This window comes from Aptenodytes forsteri, unplaced genomic scaffold (assembly GCF_000699145.1).
Source record: "Aptenodytes forsteri isolate BGI_AS27 unplaced genomic scaffold, ASM69914v1 Scaffold198, whole genome shotgun sequence".
Taxonomy (NCBI): Eukaryota; Metazoa; Chordata; class Aves; order Sphenisciformes; family Spheniscidae; genus Aptenodytes; species Aptenodytes forsteri.
This window is the reverse complement of record NW_008795697.1, coordinates 224,171-234,132: the sequence shown is the minus strand read 5'-3', so window position 1 is coordinate 234,132 and position 9,962 is coordinate 224,171. Positions and strand designations below refer to the sequence as shown.

The 9,962-nt window shown below is 61.3% G+C and overlaps 1 protein-coding gene and 5 non-coding genes across 6 annotated transcripts; 4 read left to right on the top strand and 2 right to left on the bottom strand.

The window, feature by feature from the left end:
- Positions 1–20: 20 nt before the first annotated feature.
- TRNAP-AGG lies at positions 21–92 on the top strand. The gene has a single exon. It is a non-coding gene; the product is annotated as a tRNA-Pro (tRNA).
- A 679-nt stretch (positions 93–771) lies between these two features.
- Positions 772–843, top strand: TRNAP-UGG. Its single transcript has one exon. It is a non-coding gene; the product is annotated as a tRNA-Pro (tRNA).
- Positions 844–1,138: 295 nt separating this feature from the next.
- Positions 1,139–1,210, bottom strand: TRNAA-UGC. The gene has a single exon. It is a non-coding gene; the product is annotated as a tRNA-Ala (tRNA).
- A 436-nt stretch (positions 1,211–1,646) lies between these two features.
- On the bottom strand, positions 1,647–1,718 carry TRNAP-AGG. The gene has a single exon. It is a non-coding gene; the product is annotated as a tRNA-Pro (tRNA).
- Positions 1,719–1,993: 275 nt separating this feature from the next.
- On the top strand, positions 1,994–2,075 carry TRNAS-CGA. Its single transcript has one exon. It is a non-coding gene; the product is annotated as a tRNA-Ser (tRNA).
- A 508-nt stretch (positions 2,076–2,583) lies between these two features.
- Positions 2,584–8,780, top strand: FTCD (formimidoyltransferase cyclodeaminase). The gene is made up of 14 exons (XM_009283142.1): positions 2,584–2,637; positions 3,459–3,642; positions 4,023–4,151; positions 4,342–4,430; positions 4,672–4,851; positions 4,940–5,077; positions 5,396–5,527; positions 6,198–6,259; positions 7,032–7,161; positions 7,300–7,461; positions 7,722–7,765; positions 7,846–7,984; positions 8,395–8,490; positions 8,694–8,780. Exons 1-14 carry the CDS (start codon positions 2,584–2,586, stop codon positions 8,778–8,780), a joined length of 1,626 nt encoding a protein of 541 aa, XP_009281417.1.
- Positions 8,781–9,962: the final 1,182 nt, after the last annotated feature.

Below are 9,962 nucleotides of genomic sequence, written 5' to 3'. Positions count from 1 at the left end.
CCTGGGCAGCTGTGCACCCTGGCTCGTTGGTCTAGGGGTATGATTCTCGCTTAGGGTGCGAGAGGTCCCGGGTTCAACTCCCGGACGAGCCCTCCTTTTGGCACCCACCACCGGGCACAGCCCCTGTGGGGACAGGGCACAGATAGCTCTGCCCGGGACTGCAGTGCAGGGTGCGGGCATGGTGATGGCACTGCAGCCGGGGCTCCCACAGCAGCTTCGCTGCTGGCCCTGGCACAGCTACAGGCAGCCCCTGACCCAGGGTCTGTGTCCAGAAAACCATGCCCCTGCTCTGCCCATAGCCGTCCTCCCTGTCCTGGCCAGCCCAGGGGCACCTGAGGGACACTCAGAGCCTGCAAACCCCCGAATCCCACGGGCAGCAGCTCTGGGGGGCTGGGGAAGGAAGCAGCAACAGGCATTTTCTGGGAGCGATGAGAAAGCCCGGTCAGAGGGGGACTTCGGCTTTGGGGGATGCCCCATGCAGGAAGAAGGGCGGGGGGTGATGCTGCAAAGCATGGGCCATTTCAACCACTGCAAGGGCCAGGGAGGTGGTTCTGAGGAGGAAAATCCCCAGAGATGGTGGGAATTGGAGATGCTGGGCACTAATGCCCCACGGCCACCTCCAGCTGCTGGCTCCATGGACAGGCCACAGCAAGAGGGACCTCCCTGCTCCCAGAGTGTGCCAAGGGACACACACAGCCTCAGCTGCCCCCCTAAAACCCCAAAAAGTGTGTGGGGCACAGAGGCTGGGGGTGCAATTGGGTGCAGCACCCCGGCTCGTTGGTCTAGGGGTATGATTCTCGCTTTGGGTGCGAGAGGTCCCGGGTTCAACTCCCGGACGAGCCCTCCTTTTGGGCACCCACCACCCCACTCCCACCCCGCCGCTCCCCCCAGCACTGACATTTGCCCCCAGAGACACCCTGAGCCCTGTGGGGAAGGGGCACAAGGTGCCCCCACATCCCACAGTGCCCATGTAGGGGAAGGAAAGGGCCGTGGGCATTTCCTCCCAGCCTGCTGGTGCCTGGAAGCAACCCCAGGCCAGCCGTGCCTGCAGGCAACCCCAGGGCTTTTCTGTGGGGATTTGGGGGCTCTGCCAGCCCCGCAGCTGGCAGGGAGGGGGCTCTGGGGAGGCAAAAGGACATGGAGATGCTGGGGGTTGAACCCAGGGCCTCTTACATGCAAAGCAAGTGCTCTTCCGCTGAGCTACATCCCCCTGCACCAGCCTCTCACCTGGCTTTCTCATCACTCCCAGAAAATCCCTGTCTCTGCTTCCTTCCCCAGCGCCCCGGAGCTGCTGCCCATGGGGTCTGGTGCTTTGCAGACCGGGGACGTGTTCTCCTGCACACAGCCCCCAGCCAGAGCTGCCCAGTGGGGATGTGGCGGCAGCAGGGCCCCGCTCTGCCGTCCCCCACTGCTCTGACAGCCCCTTGCCCACCCAGGAGGGGATGAGCCCTGGCCATGGCTGAGCCATGTCTCTTTGCCCACGCAGCACCGGGCAGCACCTCGCTCCCAGCAGTGGTGGGACCATTGCAGCAGAGAGGACGTGGCCGAGTTGGGGAGGCTGCCCATGCCCCCTGTGCCAGGCAGCATTGCCCCATCCATGCCCCGTCCCTGCAGGGGCTGTACCTGGTGGTGGGTGCCCAAAAGGAGGGCTTGTCCAGGAGTTGAACCCGGGACCTCTCGCACCCTAAGCGAGAATCATACCCCTAGACCAACAAGCCAGAGTGCACAGCTGCCTAGGCACCCCCACCTTGTGCCGGGCACTGGGGTGCTGGGGGGGTACTACTGCCCCTGGCCCTGGTGCCCTGGGCACCAGTTTTTTGGGACTGGCCCTGCCATTAGGCCCTGTGGAGCAGAGTGGGGCTGAGGCTGTGTGCGGGGATGCATTGGACACCCCAGAGACTTTCCTACTTCCCAGGAAAATGAGCCAACTAGGGGGGGCAGGGGGGTGCCCAGGACAGGGGGCAGGTGTCCTCCCCGCATGCCCCGGACTGGGGCTGTGATGGCCGAGGGGTGAAGGCGTTGGACTCGAAATCCAATAGGGTTTCCCTGCGCAGGTTCGAATCCTGCTCACAGCGAGAGATTTTACCCACCACCCCCGTGCCCATGCTGGGGGTCCTGGCAAGTAGCTGTCCCCCACCATCATACAGTGCTGGTGGTCCTGCTGCTGTGCCCTGGGCAGGAGCAGGCTGTTGTCCGATCCGGTAGCCACAGCATGGTACTGGGCACAGCAGATGCTTTTCTTCGTGTGCCATCACCTTCTCCTAGCATTTAATTGGTGCTGGTGGGTAATTAGTGTTGAAGGCTGGCCCTGGCAAGCATGCTGGCCCTGACAAGCAGGCAGCGCCCTTGTGCCCTGAGCTGCTCCAGACGAAGAAGGGACAGTACTATGTTGTTTATCCAAGACCCTTTCTGACTCCTGACTGCTGATCGATGCAGTTAATGAGAAACCCTGGCCTGGGGAAGAGGCAATGGGTTGGGTGCTGGAAAGTTTTTGCTCTGCAGTGGGACAGGAAAGGGCAGGCAAACCCACAGGGTGCGAGGAGCTGAGCTGGGGGCTGCGGGGTGCAGGCAGACCCTGGGACCATGGCCAAGCTGGTGGAGTGTGTTCCCAACTTCTCGGAGGGGAATAACAAGGAGGTGAGGTAGCGTGTGGAGGGTTTGAGGGGTGGGCGATACTGGGGTGCGGATGGTTGGGCTGTCCTGGTGGAGGGGCTGTGCAGGCAGCACCCGCTGCCAGACTCTGCCCTGCGTCCTTTGAAGTGCTGTGCACCTTTCCCTGCCTGGCTAATGCTGAAAATGCCCAAAGGCAGCCCCTGCTCCCTTTTGGCACCTTGGCGAGAAGTGGGGGCTCAGACATGCCCCCCCCCCCCCCCCCCGCCCCCCGCCTGTACGTTGCTGTAGGACCAGGGCTTGGGGTGGTCTGTCATATCCCCTTAGAGAAATATTGCTTGCAGTTGTGCTGAAACACGCCATCCAGGTTAATGGGATCTGTGCTGGGCATGAGCCCCAGGCTGAACTTTGGCCCTGCCAGGGGCAGGGCAGTTCAGCAAACCCAAAATTGCAATAAAACCACTGCTTCCCCCAGGGAACAGGCTTTGCAGAGCCATATCTATTTTGAGGCTGGCAGGGGACAGTATCCTCAGGAACAGCAATTTGTGATGGTGCTCTCTGATGTGCAGCAGTAGCCGGGTGTCTCTCCTCCACCATGGTGGGTTTGGGGCTCGCTGGGAGCCAGGGGTGTCCCAAACCCCCTGGGTAGGAGTGGCATGCTCATGCCTTTGGCTCCTGCATCTTCTGCAGCGCAGGGCTGCATCCCCACTGATCATGGGGTCATCCCCAACCCCAGCGCCAGTGGGAACGGGGAGAGATGTGAAAAGGCGTCCCCCACCTTGCGAAGCTTGGGCTGTGGTGGGTGTCTGGCAGGCTCAGCTGCCTTGCCCCCCTCTGCTGTCCGGCAGGTGATCGATGCGCTGGGGCAAGCCATCTCCCGGACGCCAGGCTGCGTGCTGCTGGATGTGGATGCTGGTGCCTCCACCAACCGCACTGTCTACACCTTCGTGGGGTCCCCTGAGGCCATCATCGAAGGGGCACTGAGTGCAGCCCGTGTGGCTGAGCAGCTCATTGACATGAGCCAGCACACAGGTGAGCTTGGGGGCAGCGCAGGAGCTGATCTGGCATGGAGCATCCCTCAGCTGTGGTGCGTGGTCGGCTCCAGGTGCACCTTGCATGGCTGGAGCTAAAATCAGCTGCCAGTGGCCAAGCACAGCACATGACTGCACCTGCAGCAAGCAGCGCTGCTAGGATGGATGGTGGTGGGACTGTGCAAAGCTCTTGCTCATCCTCCTGATCCAGAGAGGCTGAAGGCCTCCTGTGCCTGGGCTGGAGTAGGCATTATTGCCGCAAACTCAACTTTCCTCGTGGTGGCAGTGTGCAGTCTGCAAAAGAGGCTGGGAAAGGGCTGTCCTCCCTCCTTGTCTGCTTGCTCTTCCCAGCTCCCATCCTTATATCTGCCCTGTCATCAGGTGAACACCCTCGCATGGGGGCCCTGGACGTCTGCCCCTTCGTGCCGGTGATGAACGTCAGCATGGAGGAGTGCGTCACCTGCGCCCATGTCTTTGGGCAGCGCTTGGCAGCGGAGCTGGGGGTGCCTGGTGAGTGGGGGCCAGGAACCTCTGCCCATCCAGTCCCACCCCACCTGCTTCCAGCTGTGAAGAAACTGCACACCTTTTGCAAAAGCTTAACCAAGTGGGGTTTGCTCCCAAATGGGCAAAACCAGACCCTGCTAGACGACGTGCCGCCAGCCTCTGCCCGGCAGTGCTCACCCCCGGCTCTGTCTTGCAGTTTACCTGTACGGAGAGGCGGCACGGGAGGAGAGCAGGAAAGCCCTGCCTGCCATCCGCGCTGGGGAGTATGAGGCGCTCCCCGAGAAGGTGAGCCTGGCAGCACCTGGCTGGGAGGCACGGGCCAGGCAGAGCCCAATCACACCTCCCTTCGTGGAGGGTGCCAGGGGCTGGCATAATCCCTTCGCACCAAGAGGAGCTGATGAAACGCTTTGGGTGCTGCTGAACATGAAGGTGGTCGTGGTAGATGCCAGCTGGGGAGGAGGATGCCGTCCCCAGGAGGGTGGCTCATGGTGGTGTGAGCCCATGCGCTCTCCTCCCTCCTCCCCAGCTTGCAAAACCAGAGTGGGCTCCTGATTTTGGGCCCCCAACCTTTGTCCCCCGGTGGGGGGCCACGGTGACGGGTGCCCGGACCTTCCTTATCGCATACAACGTCAACCTGCTGTGCACCAAGGAGCTGGCTCACCGCATCGCCCTCAACCTCCGCGAGCAGGGTCGTGGCGCCAACCAGGTACCCCTGTGCCGGCGGCACACCAGGAGCAGACCTGCTTGCCCCCATGCCTCCTGGGCCATGCCTTGACCGTGGCAGTTCTTGGCAGCCTGGGCGCTTGAAGAGAGTGCAGGGCATCGGCTGGTATTTGGAGGAAGAGAATATAGCCCAGGTTTCGACGAACCTGCTGGACTTTGAAACCACGCCGCTCCACGCTATCTATGAGGAGGTCTGCCGAGACGCGGAGGTGGGTGGTGCGGGGCGGCATGCCATGCTTGTTTCAATGTAGACTTCGTAGACGATGTCTCCCTCCAAGTTTTTCTCCCCATCCCCAGGTCAGGCTTTGCTTTATCTCACACTCAGCTCAGCCAAGCTGGGCAGAGTGCTGAATGGCACAAAAACCCCAAAAGCTCAGCGACTTGCTGCTAGCCCCCAGCTCCTCCATTGAAAGCTTTTCCATGAGCTCCCCAGGTCCTGGGAAGGGATGAGGACCACCAGGCTGGGGTGATAGCGGTGGCAGGGCATGTGGCTCTGGGGACAGTCACGTTTCTGATGTCCTTTGCAGGCACTGAACCTCCCCGTGGTGGGGTCCCAGTTGGTGGGGCTTGTCCCCAAGAAGGCCATGCTGGACACAGCCGAGTTTTACATAAAGAAGGAAAAACTCTTCATCCTGGAGGAGGAACAGAAGATCAGGCTGGTAAGGTGGCTCCTCCTGGTACCAAGACAAGGGTGGGATCACGAGAGAGACACACCCACCCCCCCAGCCTCCCAAAGTGGCACTGAGCAGAGATTTGGGACCATGGCAGCCCCCAGGCATGACACTTGTCTCCAGGGATGGTGCCTGACAAGCTGTGAGGGCACAGCAAGTGGGACAAGTTGCTTTATTGTCCTGAGGATGCTGAGATGCTCAGGGAGCAGAGAACCCATCCCATGAGGACAGAGTGTGGGCAGCAGCTGCCCAGCTTGCTTGCATGGAGGCCAGGAGGGGAAGGAGACCTCCGCAGATCTCAAGGACAGTGTGTGGCGTTATGGGAAACTGCCCCAGGACTGGCGTAAGCTGGAAACAAGGAGACAGGCTCTGCTTTTCAGCTGCAGGAGGGAGGGACTTTTCCACCCTATGGGGAATGTGCTAGATAAGAGCAAGCTAATTATTTATCAGTGCAGTTTCCAGTCGTTTGTAGGCAGCCACACACCGCCCCCAAGTCTGGGATGGGACGGGCTGGTGATGCCAGCTGTCCTCTCCCTGGGTGGTGGCCTGAGCAACTCCGTCCTAGGACTGGATCATCCATGGTTAATTAACAGCAAGGAATGAGGATGCAACGGGACTTATCGTGACGGGGCTGATGTGGCGGTGCTGCTCCTTGCAGGTGGTCAGCCGGCTGGGCCTGGACTCCCTGTCTCCGTTTCAGCCCCGGGAGCGCATCATCGAGTAGGGACCCCCATCTTGCTTCTCATCATGGTGCCCATCCCTGCCCAGACGGGGGGATCCCACTGCCTGCGTCTTGCACTCAGCTTGTTTTGAGAGTGGCGCCTGCACCCAGCTCCTCTTCACACCCAGGGGACGTCTCTGCCGGGTGTTGTGCAGGCGCAGGGTGGTTCCTGCTCCCAAATGCTGATGGTTGTGAACGTGGGGTGGGGGGACTCCAGGTCACTTGGGCAGGCAGCGGGAGCAGGTTTCATGGCCAAACTTGAGCATGTACGTGTTAAATCCTCCACCCCATCCCCAGCCCAAATTTCACAGCCTCCGGCTCACACGCTGCCCTCCAAGGAGAGACGCCGTGCTGCAGCGTGCAGTGTAAAACGCATGTCTGCGGAGGGAAAGAAAGGGAAATCCACCCGTGCCGAGGTGAAATCAGGATGTGCACTTTAAGTCCTTGTTGTCCCCCCCTGGGGACATGGCTGCAGGCGTGTTTCTGTCCCACCAAACGCCATTTGCATGAGCCCACCTTGTCTAATGCAGAGCAACCCCCCATACCACCACGACATGTGCTCCCCAGCTGTCTGTCTGTCCCCATGGGGCTCGGTGTCCTCTCCCCGACCCTCCCGCTGGGTTTTTTGGGCTAGCCCCCTTCTCAGCCCCCTGCAGAACCAAGGGGTGGATGAAAACCTGTTGGAGAGGGCAGTGCCGGATAAGAAGGGACCAGGTGGTGGTGGGTGTCCTTGCACCTGCGGGGGTGACCCATGGGGCCACTGTGCTGCAGGTACCTGGTGCAGGCAGGAGAGGTGGATGGGGGACTGGTGGCCAAGCCACTGGGAGCCTTCGTGCGAGCAGTCGGTGGGAGGTCGGCAGCACCAGGAGGAGGCTCTGTGTCTGCAGCTGCAGCTGCCCTGGTATGTGCCCCACACCAGTATGGGGTCCCTGCCTGCTTGGGGGATCCTCTGGGTGTGCCGAGCCCCCAAGGGGAGCCGGCACGGCGGTAGCGGCGGGTGCTGTGTCCTGCTGGAGTATTTACTCCTGTGCCCTCTCAGGGAGCGGCGTTGGGCTGCATGGTGGGGCTGATGAACTACGGGAAGCGGCAGTTTGAGGAGCTGGACCCCATCATGAGGAAGCTGATCCCCCCCTTCCACCAGGCCATGGATGAGCTGGTGGCAATGGTGGATGCCGACTCCCGCGCCTTCAGCAGCTACATGGTGAGGTCCCACCAGTGGCAGACGTCCCATGGAGAAGCAGGGGTCTTTCCAGCTGGGAGGGGGAGCCGGCATCGCTGCACCCTGGTGTCCTTAGGAGCAGGGCTGGGACCTTGGCCCAAGCCAGGGCCAGGGGAAGGGACATCATCACATAAAGGAGGTTTGCAAGAGCATGGGAGCTGTTGGGTCTGCCCTGGCCCCTGATGCAAGGCATGCGGGGTCTTGGAGCAAATGGCAGCAAATCTGCTTTTCTTTGCCTGCAGGAAGCTATGAAGCTGCCAAAAAGCACCCCTGAAGAGCAGGAGAGGTGAGCTGGGCTGGTGGGGACTTGCAGACTTGGGGAGCATGGCCACCCAGCGCTCACTCCAGGGCTGTCCCCCCTCCCAGACGCATGGCTGCCATGCAACAGGGGCTGAAGACAGCCGTGAGGGTGCCCTGTGCCCTGGCAGAGAAGGTGAGTGGGCTCTGGCCTGCTATGAAGGAGCTGGCACACCACTGCAACCTGGCCTGCAAATCTGACATCCAGGTACGGCCCCGGCTCACGCACTGCCCCGGCTGGGGCTTTGGAGGCTGCCAGGCTCACCGCTTTTCCCTGCAAAGTATCCCATCCTGACCTCCGGGATGCATCACTCCAGCTGCGCTTCCCAAACTGGCCAGTGGTTTCCATGTGCTAACTTTTTGGCAGCTTGCAACTGCAAGCTGTAGGAGAGTTGGCCTCCACCAGCTCTTGCCTGAGTTTTCCCCCCTATGTCACAACCATTCATGAATGGTTCCCACTGCCGGAGCCACGTCCTGAAAATACCGGGTTGGAAAGCGTCGCATGCTGCTGGGTCATGGAGGGTGGGAGTCCTGCAGCATAAGGGCCTGCCCTGCTGTAGGACTGTATGGTGGTGCTCTGGTTCAGCAGGAGAGTTTCTCGCAAGCCTCTTTTCCTAGGTGGGAGCCAAAATGCTGGAAGCGGCTGTGTTCGGAGCTTACTTCAATGTCATGATCAACCTCAAAGACATAACAGATGAGAAGTTCAAGCTTGCGGTAAGCAGGGGCTGTGTGTGTGCCCTGGCCCTGGTGGTGGGGATGAGGTGGGACATAGATGGAGATGTCCCAGGTCTTCCCTGGGACCCCTCATGCCTGGGCACCCCATCCCTTTGCCATCAGCGGGATGCATGGAGTGGATGGTGGATGGCTCTTCTGTCCTGTTGAGTGGCAAATGATGCACCTTCTCCCTCCCCACGCAGATGTCGCAGAAGGTCTCCAGGCTGCTGGAGGAGGCGAAGCAAGGCTCGGCGCTGGTGCTGGCGCTGCTGGAGAAGCGGGCAGCCTGAGAAGGGCTCAGGGACGGGACAGGGGCTCTGCAGAGGCAAATACAGCTGGAAAACATGCTTGTCCCTGCTTGGGCTCCTTTGTTATCTGCCTCGGAAGAGCTGCTCTGCTCAGGCAGATCCCAGCGTCATGTCCCCCGATGGCCTTTCCCTGGCCAAGGGTGATTTTTGCTGTCTGGGGCTTGGACCCCAGTCTCTGTCCCCCGATCCCTGGGGCAGAAGGAGCTGGCTGGGCTGGCAGTGCCTGGGGCCACAGGGCTCCCAATGGAGGGGACGGCAGGGACCTTGTGGCACTGCCCGGGAGAAGATCCCCGTGCGTGGGCACTTCCTGACCCCACAAACCCCTGTGTGTTTCTGTGCCCAGAAAACCCCCTGAGACTCCCCCCTGCCCACAGGGCTGGGGCAAGACCTGGTCCAGTCCCTTTCTGTGAGGTGTCTTTTTGATGGTGCATGATGAGACCAGCCTGTTGCATTGCTCACTGGCCCAGGAAGGGAGCACTGCCAAATGCAGGGCAGCATCAAGGGTGTTAGCAGGGAGATGGGGATGGGACGGGAGGAGCTCTGCCCCCTCCTCATAGACCCCCCAAGAGGAAGAACTAAGCATCAGGGCACCCAGCCCTGTCTCCTGCCTCTGTTGACCATGTCTGACGGCAGATATCACCTCCTACACCCGCACACCATGGCAGCACTTTGAGCAGTGTCACAGGGAGTCATTAGCTGGACCCTGAGCCCTGCTGTCCCACAGCAGTGCCTGCGGGAGGGTGACCCCCCCCCCCCCCCCAGCCACGCCCCCCCCCCCCCCGGACACTGCCCATGCTGGGAGCACTGAGCCAGGGTTCGTTGTGGGGACACCTGACTCACCCTATCACCTGATGCCGGGAGGTGAAACCACCACCCTCCGTCCCCTGTTTTTATCAGCTCTGTGGAACCTTTGTGCCAGCTGGGAGCGGCATGTTGACATTTCCCTCGTGCCCATGATGACAGCCGTGGCGCAGGGAGCGGTGCGGCCAGTTCCACTGCTCGGCGGTGTCACCCCCGCCTTCTGCACCCCTCCTCGCCCAGGCCAGGCGCCAGTATTTAACGGGTGCCTGCCACCCCAGGAGAGCTGTGCTGAGGACAGCGATCCGAGCTGTTGCTGGCGGCAGTGCTTTCAGAGGGTGCTGCCAGCATCGCCCCTGCCGGGAG